This window comes from Somniosus microcephalus, chromosome 9 (genome assembly GCF_052327205.1).
Source record: "Somniosus microcephalus isolate GS21.2 chromosome 9, FLI_Smic_1.0, whole genome shotgun sequence".
NCBI classification, from domain to species: Eukaryota; Metazoa; Chordata; class Chondrichthyes; order Squaliformes; family Somniosidae; genus Somniosus; species Somniosus microcephalus.
The window spans coordinates 38299303-38318279 of NC_140995.1; the positions used below are offsets into that span (position 1 = coordinate 38299303).

At 44.1% G+C, this 18977-nt stretch overlaps 1 protein-coding gene across 1 annotated transcript in view; it reads right to left on the bottom strand.

Moving 5' to 3' along the window:
- The window catches only part of dst (dystonin), a 337440-nt gene that overhangs the window by 20832 nt on the left and 297631 nt on the right, over window positions 1-18977 (bottom strand). Inside the window, exons 81-85 of the mRNA XM_085998161.1 lie at window positions 18481-18675; window positions 17544-17672; window positions 8228-8371; window positions 6982-7170; window positions 6253-6379 (exon numbers count right to left, since the gene is read on the bottom strand). Of these exons, the coding sequence (XP_085854287.1) occupies window positions 6253-6379; window positions 6982-7170; window positions 8228-8371; window positions 17544-17672; window positions 18481-18675 (784 nt within the window). The remainder of the gene's footprint in view (window positions 1-6252; window positions 6380-6981; window positions 7171-8227; window positions 8372-17543; window positions 17673-18480; window positions 18676-18977) is intronic.

Consider the following 18977-nt stretch of genomic DNA (forward strand, 5'->3'; position numbering starts at 1 on the left):
ACTTAATTCAAATTATATTGAATAATAATTTTTCCCGGGTAAAAATTACTTCAAATTATTGGAGGTAGACTTCATCTCATGTAGCACTGTTACAATACAGGAAAATGATTCTGAAAAATGCAGTAGGCTTTGTTTCCAGTTTTACGGCTTGAAAGATTAAGATTGCCAACGCTTCTTCGACAGCACCTCCCAAACCCGCGAGCTCTCCCACCTAGAAGGATAAGGGCAGCAGGCGCATGGGTACACCATCACCTCCAAGTTCCCCTCCAAGGCACATACCACCCTGACTTGGAAATATATCATCGTACCTTCATCGCCGCTGGGTCAAAATCCTGGAGCTCCCTCCCTAACAGCACTGTGGGAGTACCTTCACCACACAGACTGCAGGGTTCAAGAAGGCGGCTCACCACCACCTACTCGAGGGCAATTACAGATGGGCAATAAATTCTGACTTTGTCATCGAAACCCACATCAAAAAATTAAATTTTAAAAAGGCCATAAAAGGTGAGTTTACACACTGGTGAAAGTGCTTCACGCTGTCCCATTCACTTACTCGTGAGCTTGGTTGTAGAACCTGAGTGAATACTACTGGCACAGTCTACCAGTGGAAATCAACCCCTTTCAAACATTAGGACATCTGCAACGTGTAGGCAGGACTAGGTCAACACATTCTATAAGGAATTATAGAATCTCTCTCCTTATACAGATGGTAAAGTGTATCGACAGGCCGCATCGCCACGACAAATTTGTTTCTTTGTTGACTTCACATCCGCAAAATTGTCCTCAACACCAAGCCAATCACTCTCCATATGCTTTATGTAGAAGGCATTCAACCTCTTTGCCTCTCATCCTTGATAGAAACATAGAAACATAGAAGATAGGAGCAGGAGTAGGCCATTCGGCCCTTCGAGCCTGCTCCGCCATTTAACGAGATCATGGCTGATCATCCAAACCCTAGCACCCGGTCCCTACACCGACAGCCATCCCACCCAAGCCCTATCCCCGTAACCCCACGTATTTAATCCCCCCTAACACTAAGGGCCAATTTTTATCATGGCCAATCAACCTAACCCGCACATCTTTGGACTGTGGGAGGAAACCGGAGCACCCGGAGAAAACCCACGCAAACACGGGGAGAATGTGCAAACTCCACACAGACAGTCACCCGAGGCCGGATTTGAACCCGGGTCCCTGGCGCTGTGAGGCAACAGTGCTAACCACTATGCCACCGTGCTGCCCAATTGATCAATTCAAGCTGGAGCACGAGCTCTCTCCCATTACACAACAGCTGATCTGGTGGGACACCCAACTAGAGGGTCTTCATGTGAACAACAAAGTTGAATTTTTCAAATAAAAAGTATGGTAGCAAATTTCTGTATAGAATTTTCTTCTAGAATATGAGAACAGTCTGAATAAAATGAACTGTTCTAGACTTTACTTCCATGTTATGTTAATCTAGATTAGCTTTAGGAAACGTTTGAACTGCACACTTACAGATGGGTGTTAAAGGATAATTATCTACATTGCAATGCAATTATGTGTTATAGGTGTGTCATGGGCACATGTGCTGCCTATGCAGACTGACACAAAAATGAAGTTTTAAGAGTTTTGCTTTAAATAGTTTGGGTGCATTTTGCAATCAGGGAGAAACATTAGTGTTTGGAATTTGACTATGTAATTTTTTTTTTAAGGCACCCAGTGCCAGCATCAAACAGTCCCGGACCAGGTTTACCAGGGGTTAGATGCAGAGGAAAACGCCCTCTATTCTGCCTCAATCTCAGATCAACTTATGCTGCCCCCAGTGTAGTGCTCTCCATTCTCCACACCTGTCACATTGCAGTCTTTGCATCCAATTGCCTATTTAGTGTCAAGTAGTTGCAAATTATGGTCAGTTTTCTGCTGTTGTGTCATGCCCATTAGAAGTTGGGTCCAAACTTCTGAAACACATTTCACAAAGGGCCGTTCGAGCCAGCAGAAAGAGACAAATTTCATTCCATCGGTTTGGGCTGGATTTGACACAGGTTCCAGTGGTGAAATCTACTTTATATCTGAGGAGGTAATGCTCCAATGGAGCGCAGGTATCCTGCACCCTTATGCCATAGTCCTCCCCAGGCCAAACGCTTCTCCACTCGACAGGCCACTGCTACTCTTTCTCTTAGCCAGCTACAGGGAGATTTGATCCAATTTTCCCTTCCTCTTGCAAAAACAGACCCAGCATCTCGCTGCGCAGTTTGACGGAGGTTCCTCGAAAACACACCCAACCATGCTCTGATCTGCAGCACCATCACATTGGCCAGAATTTGCAGTGGCCAGGCATCTAATGGCATCTGCCAATAGTTAGACTTGCTCTTACACTTTTAGGTTTTTACATTTTTCAAGTGGCTGAATGTGTGAGCTGATGTCACGGTGAGGGAAACCGGGTATCTGGGACCTGAGTGAACAGGGCAAGTAATTGGGTATCTCATTAACCAATCAAATCGAAGGAATGTGACATTTTACATTTTTTAAATCTCCAACAATTAAAACCTGAAGGAATGAGACTCCACATTTGTAATAGTTAATTTTTAGTGCCAGAGAGGTTGACGTACAGTAGTAATTAACAGTTATCACGTCATTAAAAGGGTACTTAGCTTTGAAATGTCAAGACAATTTTATGTGGCGAGTTTAAGAACATAACATAAGAAATAGGAGCAGGAGTAGGCCAATCGGCCCCTCGAGCCTGCTCCGCCATTCAATAAGATCATGGCTGATCTGATCCTAACCGCCAATCTACTATCACAGAACCATCTCCTGAATCTAACAGAATTAGACACACGAAATAGGAGCAGGATCAGGCTACACGGCCCCTGGGCCCGCTCCGCTACCCACAGGGCCATGTCCGATCCGAACCGAGACTCATGTCCAAATTCCTGCCCGCTCCCCGTAACCCTTAATTCCCTTTACTTCTAGGAAACTGTCTATTTCTGTTTTAAATTTATGTAATGATGTAGCTTCTACAGCTTTTTGGGGCAGTATATTCCATGGACCTACCACCCTCTGAGTGAAGTAGTTCCTCCTCATCTCAGTTTTGTAAGAGCAGCCCCTTATTCTAAGACTATGCCTCCTAGTTCTAGTTTCACCCATCATCGGGAACATCCTCCCCGCATCCACCCGATCCAACCCCTTCACAATCTTATATGTTTCAATAAGATCGCCTCTCATTCTTCTGAACTCCAATGAGTAGAGTCCCAATCTACTCAACCTCTCCTCATACGTCCATCCCCTCATCCCCGGGATTAACCGAGTGAACCTTCTTTGTACTGACTCGAGAGCAAGTATGTCTTTTCTTAAGTATGGACACCAAAACTGTATGCAGTATTCCAGGTGCGGTCTCACCAATACCTTGTACAACTGAAGCAATACCTCCCTATTTTTATATTCTATCCCCCTAGCAATGAAAGCCAACATTCCATTGGCCTTCTTAATCACTTGCTGCACCTGCATACTAACCTTTTGAGTTTCGTGCACCAGGACCCCCAGATCCCTTTGTACTTCAGTACTTTCCAGTTTCTTGCCATTAAGATAACTTGCTCTACGATTTTTCCTGCCAAAGTGCATAACCTCACACTTTCCAGTATTGTATTCCATCTGCCAAATCTCTGCCCACTTACTTAGCCTGTCTATGTCCCCTTGCAGGTTTTTTATGTCCTCCTCACTCACTACTTTCCCTCCCATCTTAGTATCATCTGCAAACTTTGATATGTTACACTCGGTCCCCTCCTCCAAATCGTTAATATAGATTGTAAAGAGTTGGGGACCCAGCACTGACCCCTGCGGAACACCACTAGTTACTGATTGCCAGTCTGAGAATGAACCATTTATCCCAACTCTCTGCCTTCTGTTAGACAGCCAATCCTCTATCCATGCCAGAATATTACCCCCAATCCTGTGATTTTTTATCTTAAGCAATAATCTTTTGTGTGGCACCTTGTCAAATGCCTTTTGGAAGTCTAAATACACTACGTCCACTGGTTCCCCTTTATCCATCCTATATGTTACTTCCTCAAAGAACTCCAGCAAATTTGTCAAACATGACTTCCCCTTCATAAAACCATGCTGACTTTGTCCTATTAAATTATGATTATCCAAATGTCCTGTTACTGTCTCCTTAATAATGGACTTCAAAATTTTACCTACCACAGATGTTAGGCTAACCGGTCTATAGTTTCCAGCCTTCTGTCTACTGCCCTTTTTAAATAAGGGTGTTACATTAGCAGTTTTCCAGTCTGCCGGGACCTTTGCCGAGTCCAGGGAGTTTTGGAAAATTATTACCAATGCATCCACAATCCCTACCGCCACTTCCCTCAAGACCCTAGGATGTAAGCCATCAGGTCCAGGTGATTTATCCGCCTTGTGTCCCATTATTTTACCGAGTACCACTTCCTTAGTGATTTTGATCGTGTTTAGCTCCTCCCCCCCTATAGCCCCCTGTTTGTCCAGTGTTGGAATATTCTTAGTGTCCTCTACTGTAAAGACTGATACAAAATATTCATTCAATGTTTTTGCCATCTCCATATTTCCCACCATTAATTTCCCGGTCTCATCCTCTAAGGGACCAACATTTACTTTAGCCACCCTTATTCTTTTTATATAACTATAAAAACTCTTGCTATCTGTTTTTATATTTTTTGCTAATTTACTTTCATAATCTATCTTCCCTTTCTTAATCAATCTTTTGGTTATTTTTTGCTGTCTTGTAAAGTTTTCCCAATCCTCTATCCTCCCACTAGATTTGGCTACCTTATATGCCCTTGTTTTTAGTCGAATACTATCCTTAATTTCTTTACTTAGCCACGGATGGCTGTCTTTTCTTTTACACCCTTTTCTTCTCAGTGGAATATATTTTTTTTGGAAGTTGTAAAATAACTCCTTAAATGTACACCACTGATCATGTATCGTCTTACCCTTTAATCTATTTTCCCAATCCACTCTACTCAATTCTGCTCTCATACCTTCATAGTCTCCTTTATTCAAGCTTAGCACGCTTGTTTGAGATCCAACCTTCTCACCCTCCAATTGAATATGGAATTCAACCATGTTATGGTCACTCATTCCAAGGGGATCCTTTACTAGGACATTTTTAATTAATCCTGTCTCGTTACACAGGACCAGATCTAAGGTTGCTTGCCCCCTGGTCGGTTCAGTTACATACTGCTCAAGAAACCCATCCCTAATACACTCAATGAACTCATCCTCAAGGCAGCCCTGCCCAATTTGATTTGTCCAATTAATAGGATAGTTAAAATCCCCCATAATTATAGATGTTCCCTTATTACAAGCCTCAACTATTTCCTGATTGATACTCCGTCCAACAGAGTTGCAACTGTTCGGAGGCCTATAGACTACGCCCACTAGTGTTTTTTTCCCCTTATTATTCCTTACCTCCACCCAAACTGTTTCATTATCCTGATCTTTTGACCCAATATCATTTCTCTGTATTACAGTGATTCCTTCCTTTATTAACATAGCCACCCCACCTCCCCTTCCTTCCTGCCTGTCCTTCCTGATCGTTAAATAACCTGGTATGTTTAATTCCCAGGCATTGTCACCCTGCAGCCATGTTTCTGTAATGGCCACAAGATCATACCCATATGTAGTTATTTGTGCCATTAACTCGTCTATTTTGTTACGAATGCTACGTGCATTCAGATAGAGAACTTTCAAATATGTTTTGTGACACTTAGTTCCTGCTTTTGCCCTTTTTATTACTTTACCTTTTACTCCATACCTTCTGCCCCTTCCTGACATGCTCTGGTTTTTAATTTCCCCACTGCTACCTAAGTCTATGACCTTCTCTGTTGTCATTTTTATTATTTGCTCTCTAGGAACCTCCCCCCAACTAGTTAGTTTAAAGCCCTCTCTACAGCCCTAGTTCCTATCTACCGCGCAAATCCAGCAACTTCATGCCATTCAATACATTTGAATGGTGAGGCAGACAACGAGATGCCGTTTTTGCAAAGTCAACAGTGGAGTGGCGCAACTCGGACAGCAACTTTTGGATTTAACCGGGCAAGTGCCCCTCACCTGAAGTTGCTGTACCATTTGCGCCTAAATAACGGCGAATGCCATTAGCCTCACCATTATTTTGACACCAAACTCTGGGCCATTATCGAAGGTTCGCTTTACATTCAAGCCCAAAATAGAAGTCATTGAAAATGAGCAAAAGCTACGACGTAAAACAATATTTAGACAGAAACTCGGATCGACGCTTACTTGACCTTCCTTTGTCTATGACAGGAATGTGGGATGTGATCTGGGTCGGCTCCACAGCTTTCCTCTTGTACGTCTTTGTTACTTTATCCACATCTGGCTGCTTTCTGGTCATTTCTTCCATGAAAGTCTGGGGTTAAAAGTACCTCAGTTATTAAAACGTAGTGGCATTATTGGCACGAGAACCTTTCCCTCCTCCCAATGTTCTTCCCTCTTCTTATACAGGGGTAAGGTTACACTTGGTGGGCTGGGTGCAGCTATATTTCTACAGCTCATCCAAGAGGATACTTTTCACGTATGAACCTAAATGGGGATTGTTGCCAGTCTACCTGAGCACAGGGAGTGGGGAGCGGGGCACCATTTCCAAGCCAAAGCCTGCTCTCATTGGACATCCACACATGCCTATTCCAACAAGCATGCCTGGAAAATGATTGAAAGGAGGCACTTTGACTGACTTCTCCCTCTCTAATTCAGGGGTGCGGACACCATTACCACTACATTACCCCAAACTTCGCACAGACTGGATTTCGAAGTTGCGAACTTCCTGAACTGCATGTCTCAATTCCCGAGACTTCAAGGGAACTGTCTGGCACAATAAATGAAGAAGAATGCTGCACTATATCACCCAGGTAAAACGTATATCCATTTTTATACCCTTCTCTAAACGTCTAGCATAGGCCTATGGATATTATTAAATGCTCAAGTTCAGATCCCAGTTTTGGTGGTGATTACCTGGTGCTCAGCAATAAGCGTTTTGACTTCTTCGATCTCCTGTGGAACTGGCTCTTGGTCTCTCTGAGTGAGTATTGTCTCCGCCCACTGTAACCAGCCCAACAGGTTCTCCAGTAACTCCTGATTAGCAATAACGTCTGCGAGGGCTGCTTCCAGTCGCAATTGATGCTGTTTAGCCCATGCAGTTACCTGATATTTTACATAAAAGCAAAGCATTAAAAAGAAACTCTCGAGTTTGAAGAACAATTTGAAAATGTACGCTTTTCTTTTTGCTGTTCCACAATAGCACTTTGCAACACCAACAAGCTAATATATATTGATTTCAGAAAGCTGAAAGCCTGGTGCAGTAGATCATGCTGCATAACATGAAGAAGAATGGAAAGGGAAATGATTATTCAGCACATTGACCCCGTCCTTCGACAAACCACATACAATCCACTCATGGCAGCCTTGACTGGCTACATTAGGCACTCCCATGGTCCCCTTAGGTTGGGAAATGTTGCCATCCACACAGCGTTGGATCACTTGCCTCTTTCATTGCTCCCCATTTGTGTTGACTGATGCTGCATTAGCTGCTCACGTGGAGCAGAAAGAGAATGGTCTACACTGCCACAATTCACCACACAGCAAGAAAATAAATGAACTAAAAAAAAATTGAGTGACAAATCGACCCACAGTACTCCTTCACACATCGCATCAGCACTGGTAGGTGTCTGGGAGCAGGCTGCTCCTGGAACGATATATGCCCAGGAATGGGGTGGAGAAGAGTGAGGAAAAGCCAGGAGAGAGAGAGCGAGAGCGAGAGAGGAAGGAGTGGGGCAGGTATTTCTCTCTTCAAGCGCCCCAGTTTTTGGGGGGTATTGATTGTGCCCACCTCTCCAAATTATAAACGGTGGGGTTGCCACCAATGATTTCCACAACAGAACGATAATTGGGGCGGGGGCAGGGGTAAAACAGGTGGACAATCTGCTACTGCTACTGAAAATTCACCCGAGTCTTTTAAGTCTGTGTGTGTTTTAAGTGTGTGTACAGCATGTGTGTTTTATTATGTACAACTATATACATATATGCAGACATATATTATACACAAATACGTAGTGAAGGGATAAATTGCAACTAATGGGTTAATGCATTCCACAATGCCCTGGTGACTCAAATTCTACAACAGTCCATTTTTCTGCTACATTTAAAAGTAATTTGAACTGTATGCAGCTACTCTGTCACATCTCTACTTCAAATTAGTCACCTCTTCGAATCTGGCTCGGATTATTGTGATCCAATGCTTGATGGTCGTGATGGAGTCTGGGTGGCAGATCAACAGGATAGCCTCTCCCATACCCACTGCCAAATTCAGCTCAATCATCTTCTCTTCCAGTTTCCTCACAAACTCCTTAAAAAAAAACAAGTCAAATCAGTCACTAGTGCCAGATTGAAGATCTGCTCTGCAAATCACCAGTTGCACTCCTCAATAAAACACTTAGGGATCCTATTTTTGCATGCTAGGAAAAAAACAGGATAATCTTTTCACATGCAGAAGACTAAATTTAGAGCCAAGTGTTTAGATTATTTCCTTCACAACGTGTCAGCTGTGGCTCAGTGGTTGCACTCTTGCCACTGGCTCAGAGACTTGAGCACAAAAATCCACACTCCAGTGCAGTACTGAGGGAGTGCTGCACTGTCAGAGGTGCTGTCCTTCAGATAAGACATGAAACTGAGGCCCCGTCTGCTCTCTCAGGGGGCCATAAAATATCCCATGACACTACTTCAAAGTAGAAGTACAGGAGAGTTATCCCTGGTGTCCTGGCCAATGTTTATCCCTCAACCAGCATCATTAAAACAGATTATCTGGTCATCATCACATTGCTGTTTGTGGGACCTTACTGTGCACAAATTGGCTGTCATGTTTTCCTACATTACAACAGTAGCTACATTGAAAAAAAACTACTTAATTGGCTGTAAAGTGCTTTGGGATGTCATGAGGCCATGAAAGGGGCTATATAAACGCAAGTCTTTCTTTCTATAGTCATTCTTTATTTACTGGTTTCATTAAACTATTCCAGTTGTGGGCCTTAATTACTACAAGCAGTAATACTGCTACAGGCACGACAGGCCAAATGGCCTCCTGTGTGCGGTTTGAGCAGTGTGCTGGGAGTTGGGCGAGTCAGGGAGTCTTAACTGTTTGCTAAAATCAAACTTTTGTTTGTTTCACATTTACTGTTACTGTTTACTGTTTAAAATCTAAATTTCCCAGCCTTAAGCAGAGTTATAAAGGGATATACAAGGCCTACAATTCAGAGCAGCTGAAGGCAATCAATTAGGGAAACTAGATTAAACTGGTTTTCCTGTAGCAGGGCTCAGCAAGCTCCTTTGTTTCACAGCCTATAAAAACAGGCTTTGCAGTGCGATTTGAGCAGAGTGCTGGGCGTTGGGTGAGGAGTGGAAGGAGGAGCTCCCTTGCTTCGCCTTTGCTTTTCCTAACTTTTCACCCTGTAGGAATTGGTTCTTACTTTACACCAAGGAAAGAGTCCGGGAGCAGTCCAACAACTGCAAAACCGCTAAAGTGACATCACAACCAGGGGAGGAGCTGATTAGAAATACTCACCAGGTCCAACTTACCACAGTCCAGTCGTTAAAGTAAAAGTAAAGTCTCTAGTTTAGAGTAAGTAGTGTTTAAATATTCTTTCATTTAAAGGGAGTAAAGGGTAGGACATGGCAGGGCAGCTCGGCAGCATGGAGTGCTCCTCCTGTGCTATGTGGGAAGTCAGGGACACTTTCGGTGTCCAGGGCAAACACGTGTACAGGAAGTGTCTCCAGCTGCAGCTACTTGAAATCCGCGTTTCGGAGCTGGAGCTGCGGCTGGAGTCACTGTGGAGCTATCCACGAGGCCGAGATTTTCGTGGATAGCATGTTTAACGAGGTGGTCACACCGCAGGTAAAGAGTGCACAGGCAGACAGGGAATGGGTGACCACCAGACAGAGTAAAAGAACTAGGAAGGTAGTGCAGGAGTCCCCTGGGTCCCTTTCCCTCTCCAACAGATTTTCCATTTTGGATACTGATGGGGGAGATGGTTTCTCAGGGGAATGCAGCAAGAGCCAAGTCCGTGGCACTACAAGTGGCTCAGCTGCACAGGAGGGGTGGAAAAAGAGTGGGAGAGCAATAGTGATGTGGGATTCTATCATAAGGGGAACAGACAGACATTTCTGTGGCTGCAGACGTGACTCCAGGATGGTATGTTGCCTCCCTGGAGCCAGGGTCAAGGATGTCACTGAGCGGCTGCAGGACATTCTGAAGGGGGAGGGTGAACAGCCAGAGGTCGTGGTCCATATCGGTACCAACGACATAGGTAGAAAGAGGGACGAGTTCCTGCAAGCAGAATATAGGGAGCTAGGAAATAAATTAAAAAGCAGGACCTCAAAAGGTAGTAATCTCAGGATTACTCCCAGTGCCACGTGCTAGCTAGAGCAAAAATAGGAGAATAGACCAGATGAACGCGTGGCTGGAGAGATGGTGTAGGAGGGAGGGATTTAAATTCCTGAGGCATTGGGACCGATTCTGGGGAAGGTGGGACCTGTACAAGGTGGACCCTGTACAAGGTGGACGGGTTACACCTCGGTAGAACCAGGACCAATATCCTCGCAGGGGGGTTTGTTAGTGCTGTTGGGAAGGATTTAAACTAGTTTGTCAGGTGGCTGGGAACCTAAGTGTGGGCACAAAACCGAGAACAAAACTGGAAGTGCAAGTTAGAAAAGTAGTCAGCAAAACTAGTAGGGAGCAGAAACAAAGGGCAACAGTAAAGAGGGTCAAAGTGCAGAAAAATATTAAACAGGCAAAGTTGAACGCACTTTATCTAAATGCACGTAGCATTCGCAACAAGGTGGATGAATTAATGGCACAAATACAAGTAAATGGGTATGATGTAATTGCCATTGCAGAGACATGGTTGCAGGGTAACCAAAGCTGGGAACTGAACGCTCCAGGGTACTCAACATTTAAGAAGGACAGACAAAAAGGAAAAGGAGGTGGCTTAGCGCTGTTAATAAAGGATGAGATTGGTACAGTAGAGATAAAAGATCTTGGCTTGGCAGATCGTGATGTAGAACTGGAATCAGTTTGGGTGGAGCTAAGAAACAGCAAAGGGTGGAAAACATTGGTGGGAGTTGTGTATAGGCCACCAAACAGTAATGGTAATGTAGGGCACAGTATCAATCAAGAAATTAGAAGTTCATGTAACAAGGGCAATACGGTAATCATGGCGGACTTTAATCTACATATTGACTGGGCAAATCAAATTACCACTAATGGTGTGGAGAACGAATTCTTGGAATGCATGCAAGATGGTTTCCTGGATCAGTATGTGGAGGAACCAACCAGGGAACAGGCTATTCTGGATCTGGTACTGTGTAATGAGAAAGGGCTAATCAATAGTCTTGTGGTAAAGGGGCCTTTGGGGACAAATGACCATAATATGATTGAATTTTACATTAAGTTTGAGAGTGATGTAGTCCAATCTGAAACTAAGGTCTTCAATCTAAACAGAGGAAACTACAAGGGTATGAGGGACAGGTTGGCCATGGTAGATTGGGAGACTACACTAAAAGGTATGAAGGTGGACATACAATGGCTAACATTCAAGGAAATAATGCATAACTTGCAAACATATATTCCTCTAGGGCATAAAAACCCAAAAGGAAAAAAGTGATCCAACCATGGCTAACAAAATAAATTAAAGCTAGTATTAAGTCAAAGTAGGAAGCTTATAAAGTTGTCAGAAAAAGCGGTCAGTCTGAGGAAAGGGATCTTTTTAGAAATCAGCAAAGGGGGGACCAAGAAATTGATAAAGGGAAAATGGAATAGGAGCACAAACTAGTGAAAAATATAAAAACGGATTGTAAAAGCTTCTATAGGTATGTGAAAAGGAAAAGAATGGCAAAGGTAAATGTAGGTCCTTTGCAGTCAGAGACGGGAGAATTTATAATGGGGAATGAGGAAATGGCAGAGAAATTAAATAAATTACTTTGTTTCTGTCTTCACGGAGAAAGACACAAAAAACCTCCCAGAAATACGAGAAAACCAAGGGTGTGGCGAGAGTGAGGAACTTAAAGAAATTATTAGTAAAAAAAAAGTACTAACAAAATTAATGGGACTAATAGTCGATAAATCCCAAAGACCAGATGACCTACATCCTAGGGTTTTGAAAGAGGTGACCATTGGGATAGTGGACGCATGGGTTGTCATCTTCCAAAATTCTATAGATTCCGAACGGTTCCTGCAGATTGGAGGATAGCAAATGTAACCTCGCTATTTAAGAAAGGAGGGAGAGAGAAAACAGGGAACTACAGACCTGTTAGCCTCACATCAGTAGTTGTAAAAATGCTGGAATCTATTATAAAGGATGAAATAACTGGGCACTTAGAAACTAATAGTAAGATTGAACATGGATTTATGAAAGGGAAATCCTGTTTAACAAACCTATTGGAGTTCTTTCAGGGTGTAACTAGTGGAGTAGACAAAGGGGAACCGGTAGATGTGGTGTATTTGGATTTTCAGAAGGCCATCGATAAGGTCCCACATAAAGAGGTTGGTGAACAAAATTAAAAACTAGCATGGATTGAGAATTAGTTAACAGACGGAAAACAAAGAGTAGGGATAAACGGGTCTTTTTCAGGGTGGCAGGCTTTGACTAGTGGGGTACTGCAAAGTGTAGGGTTCTCAAAATTCCCACATTCCCCAAAAGTTATGGATAAAGGGACCCTTTGGACAAGTTATTAAAAAGGGTACCCAAAATGGCTTCTGAAACCTCGTGACCAAGACTTGCAGGATTTTAAAAGCAAGGCCCTGCAGAAGACAGGCCCATTCAAATCTTGAAACAAAACCTAACATGCATGGGTCTGTGACAGACTTTGTCATTTTCTAAAGCCAGACAGCTAGGTAAAAACAGAATATGCATTCTTCAGCTTGGAAACAGATCAACTCAGGATAGGCCTAATCTTGAGGCCATTAACTTTCTGCATAAATAATCGGTAAAAGCTCAAAGTAGCTACCAAGCCAGGAAAAGACGATTAAATTTCATAAATAACAAACAGCCAGGATATTGAAGCCATTAAACAAGGAGACAACCGCCCCAAAACCAGTTAAAGTGAATGACTGTAATCACTTTAGACGAGCCCGCCAAAATTAAACAAAGAACTGACTTGATTTGGCGCGCAGATAAGGGGTGAAGAACCAGGTATAACCGGGTATAATTGTAGGCCCACCGGTAGCCAAGGGGTCTTCTCCCTCTTGCTCCCGTCTCCCTCGACACCGGGGGCAAACGCAGGAGGAGAACGGGACCCGAATCAAACACGCACGGGACACACGGGGCCGCAGACGGGCAGACGAGACGAGATGAACGGAAAAAACGAAAAGCAGAGAAGGGCAGCGTGAAGAAGTGTTGGGGACGAGCGGGCACAATAAGCTGGCGTTTGAAGCATGGGTAGAAGAATCAAGCCAACATTATAACCCGCCAACCAAACCCCAACCGCGACAAAACCGTCGGCGACCAAACCACCACCAGAAGAACAACCATTCCTGCAAGGTGAAGTACCCAACAAAAGACTTTAATCTAACGAAGGAAAAGGAGGGTACTTCGCACAGACAACTCCACCGCCGCGCCTTGTGACCACGTGGCGACGGCAGGCCCCAAAGGACAACAAGTGCGAACCCCAAAACCACAACCGGCTTGATCGATTGGTTTCGAACCACCTAACCCCATTGGTGAGCATGAATTCCTGGCCCCTCGTAACTTAATCTAGTTAGGCATTGGGGGTGGGGTAAGGATAAGGGGATTTTTAATGTGTTTGTTCCCTCGATGTGCCGTGTGTACCCCATTCCCAAATAAGTATAATTTTAAATGCCTGTAATTATTCCAGTAATTCTCAGTATTGTGTTTTATTGTGCCTTTTAATAAAATTGTGGCTTTCTTGCACCAAACCACTTGTCTACTCTATTTCTGTATCGCGCCTGTACCTAAGTCCGGTGTCTAGAACCCAGGGCTGTGGGAGCGATTCGAACCGCTCAGAGAGAGTCAGGGGCAGAGCTGACTGGGTACACGCCACCCCATACAAAGGATCAGTGCTTGGGCCCCAGCTATTCACAATCTGTATCAATGATTTGGATGAGGGGACTAAATGTAACATTTCCAAATTTGCTGATGATACAAAGCTAGGTGGCAGTGACAGTTGTGAAGAGGATGTGAAGAGGCTTCATGGGGATCTCGACAGGCTCAGTGAGTGGGCGAGAACATGGCAGGTGGAATATAATGTGGATAAATGTGAAGTTATCCACTTTGGTAGAAAAAACAGAAAGGCAGAGTATTTCCTAAATGGTGAAAAATTGGGAAAATGCAGATGCTCAAAGGGACCTAGGTGTCCTTGTACTTGAGTCACTGAAAGTGAATGTGAAGATGCAGCAAGCCATTAGGAAGGCAAATGGTATGCTGTCCTTCATTACAAGAGGATTTGAGTACAGGAGTAAAGAAGTCGTACTCCAATTATATAGGGCCTTGGTGAGACCACACCTGGAGTAGTGTACACAATTTTGGTCTCCTTACCTAAGGAAGGATATACTTGCCATAGAGGGAGTGCAACGAAGGTTCACGAGATTGATTCCTGGGATGGTGGGACTGTCGTATGTGAAGAGGCTGAGTAAACTAGGCCTGTATTCTCTTGAATTCAGAAGAATGAGAGGGGATCTCATTGAAGCGTACAAAATTATTACAGGGCTTGATAGGGTGGATGTTGGGAGAATGTTTCCCTTAGCTGGGGAGTCTAGAGCCAGGGGCCACAGCCTCAGGATAAAGGGTAGGCCATTCAGGACTGAGATGAGAAGAAATTTCTTCACACAGAGGGTGGTGAATCTTTGGAATTCTCTACCTCAGCGGGCTGTGGAGGCTCAGCCATTGGGATCATTCAAAACAGAAGTCGATAGATTTCTGACCAATAAGGGCATCAAGGGATGTGGCGATAGGGCCGGTGAATGGAGTTGAGGCAGAAGATCAGCCATGATCTCATTGAATGGCGAGCAGGCTCGAAGGGCCTACTCCTGCTCCTATTTCTTATGTGCTGTGAGATTCTGTGATTCCATGCTCAGTGCAAATCATAACCTCCATTAGCTATGTGCAGGAACAGTTTGCAATTTTGGTGCACTACTTACTGTGATACACTCACTACAGTACTGGGTAACTTTTTTCCAAAAATAGAGAGTGGTCAAAGCGCCTTTCAGGCTTTTTTCCCCCAACAGTATCTTACTTAACAAATTCCTGCAAAACCAGCCCAAAATTCAGCCAATTTGCTCACACATGTATTGCACCCATTTCTTTGCAAATTATTTAACAGACATCTCAGCTTTGCTCTGTCTCCTGTACAGCAACGAGTGGATAATTGGCATAGAAAAGAATCTCGCACCTTGTTGATGGGCTAAGGGCACCGGATTCACACACTGGTTTTATTGAATCGAAGGTTTTTTTTTAAGGATAGTAAATAATTTAAACTCGAGCAAATCCACCCAGACTGAAAGGTGACTAAGCTCAAGAGCAAAGTAAAGGAGTTTGGGTGTCTATTTGCAAACAACATGGCACTGCATTTCTACACCTCAGGTGGCGCCACCTCCTCACCGATTCCTGCTATCGATAACCACCCAACATCTTTTGCGCTGGTTCTCCCTCACCAACAGATAGATGGAAGCTAGCTTTTAAAAAAGGTACAATAGCTGTGTGTGCACATTGCTAGAACAGTGCTAGCACACAGACAGTGAGTGGACAGGGCAGACAATGTTACACTTACCAATACCTGGGAGCTCAGGAAACTTCCAAAAGACTAAACAAAGTGATTTTTATTTCCAGCAGATACAAGGATGTCAAATCCAAAGATTCTTTTCCAGGACTAAAAGTACACTCAGGTCCGTGAAAGACTTAATCAGCCCCATGGAGGAGCAACCTCCACTGACCCAGTCTGTACCCAATAGAAGTATGTTTAAGAATGAGATCAAGCTCAAAAAGCATTCCACTTTCTATTGCCATGAGGTCCGACAGCCTCTCTTCTTCTTCCCTCCTTCACTGGAGAGAAAAAAACCCACAATATAATTCCCTGACTAAAGAAAGAATTTGCATTTATATAGCACCTTGTGTCCTCAGGATGTCCCAAAGCACTTCACTTCAAATGAATTATTTTGAAATGAAGTCACTGATGTTATGTAGGCATAAAACAGCAGCCAATCTGCAAGGACCCAACAAATCAAATAAACAACCAGTTAAATCGGTGGGTTTTTTGTGGTGCTGGTTGAGGGAGGGTTGTCGACTAAGATACTAAAGCTCCCTGCTCCTCTTTGAATGGGGCCATGAGCTCCAATGGGACTTGAGCCCACAATCTTCTGACTCGGAGGCGAGGGCACAATCAACTGAACCAAGCAGACTACTAGTTCAAAGTGGTTTATGCCTCAAGAGATGTTATCTCAAGGAAATATTTCATGGACACTACATCATGGTTAAAAACAAATGGTAATGTGAAATCTAAGCTAATGCTACTGTAACCAAACTGTAACCTATACATCAACATAGCTTACATTTAAAATGATTATTTACATCTAACTTCATACCACACAATCTGTGGTGAAAATGAACAGAACACAGGATCTGATCTGAATTCCACATGTGGCACAGACTGAAGCGCACTCATAAACCTACTCGGGGCTTAACAGGACAATGCACTAAATCAGATCCCACGTTCCTCATCATGGATCCTCTTTATTTGACTGCATTCAAGTTTCACAAACAGTTGCTCAACATTTCAGAACCATGGCTTTAAGAAAAAAATAATCTGCTTCTTTTCTTGGAGGTATATGAATCCTTCGCCCTTCACCCACCACAGTTTGGCTAGTGCCACACGCTATTGGCTAGTGCCACACACTATCAGTAAAAGGAGCTCGGAACAAGGTCCCTCAGATTCCCCTTCCTTGAATTCTCAGCCAACACTCACCGTCCAAGTCCACATACGAAGAAGGGCCACTCAAGCAAGGTGGGGGTGGTGTCCCAGCCAGAGTAAGGCAGCAGGACAGGAGGGGAGAAAACCGGGGGAAAAAGGAAATTCAGGGCACCTCTAATGACAGCCTATCCATGACTGGAAGATTGCCGTGTAACAAACAGCGATAAGGAAAGCAACAGGCCACCTTTCTGAGGCACAGTGTGATAGGACGCCAACACGCTGTGCCAATGGATCATTCATTCTCAACACTGCAGTACAAAGTGGACCTACTGCTGATACGATTTGCTGTATGTCTCCTTGCAAACTCTCCAGCATCCATTACCCCCACCCACCCCAGTATTACCAAATATAAAACATGCCCCAGAAGGCCTCGCTATCATGAGTTACACACAAGTTTTGTGGCAGCAGTGGTTTAAATCATGGCTATAATCTCAGTTACTCCAAAACCTTATCGCTTTGTGCTCTGTGTTACTCAAGTCCCAATAAGTCTTATTTGGTATAAATCATTTTAAAAGCCTATTTTATCTGTTCAGCCTCTTTCCAACCTTGTGCTGATCTAGAAGTGCACGGAGAGCCTCGTCATCATCTGGAAGAACGCCATGGAAACGAAGGGTCTGTTCAGCTTCAGCCAGCCATTCCAGCAATACATGTACAGCAGAGTGGAATTCCTCAGCCTGTAAGTGCAACATATATCTCTCAGACCAGTCACTACTTGACAGCCAAAAGTCAACATGTATTTTTAACTTACTCAAATTTTGAACAAGAACAGGAGAGAAGAAAAAAAATTAATCTCAAGAAAAATAGCCAGCTTGCTTCAAACTGAACGCAGAGAGTTGCCTCAGGGCTCAGGTGATTAAATGCACTGCTGAGGGTGAAACTCAGTCCTCCAGTCCGAGAAAGACGTGAAGTTCAATCCTTGGACTGTGGTAAAGTGAGCTGATCTCAGGGCAGTTGGGGTGTGACAATTGATGGCGGTGCTCCTGGACTAGAAATGAGATAAAAAATCTATACTTGAAAAGGGAAAACAATTGCAGGGCTATGGGGAAATAGTAGGGTGCTGTGGGACTAATGAGAGAGCTCTTTCAAAGAGCAGGCACAGGCACGATGGGCTGAATGGCCTCCTTCTGCACGGAGAGATTCTGATTCTATTCTTGCTGTCTAGTGACCCCTAGTGGAAAGTGTGCACATGTGCATGCCAGGTGAGGACATGATCAGGCTCAGCAACAGAAGCCGACCACACACGCACGCACACACACACTTTCTTGGCTGACATGTAGTAAGTGACCATCTGGATGAGATGCGGGGGCGATGGGTGCTTCTGCAATCGTGAAGAGTCAGCACCCACAGGAGGGAAGGAAAGTGGGGGGGAAAAAAATCAATTAACTCATCTTTTTTTAAAAATATAAAAGGAAATTTAAAAATCCCACTTTATTGTAATCTGATACACACGGAGGTTATATTTTGGTCCTGAAGCTCTTTTACCTGGTTCAGGGCTTGCTCCAGTCGGGCTTGTTTGGAGACAGAGAGGGCACACACCGTCTCCCAGCGAGTACTGAGCTCTTGCATCTGCACTTTGACCCAGGACGAATCGTCGCGGCTGGCCTCAACTAGTTCGCGGGCGGAGCGTTTCAGAGCCTGGACACCGCTTGTCCGTTTGCCCAGCTCCTTCTGGAAGACCTACACAGAAAATAGTTCCACCCCATCATACATTCAGAATTGCTCTGCAATTGGGAACACAGTACACTCAGCACAGTGCAATGGGCCAAGGACAGTCACTGAATGCCATTGGAAGCAGTTGCATAAATGGTGTATGAAACAGAGCAACGCGCCCAATATCCCAACTGCAATAAAGATATAGTTGAAATGTGAATGAATTACATAGAATTATACACAGAGACAGGCCATTCGGCCCAACTGGTCTGTGTCGGTGTTTATGCTCCACACGAGCCTCCTCCCACCCTACTTCATCTCACCCTATC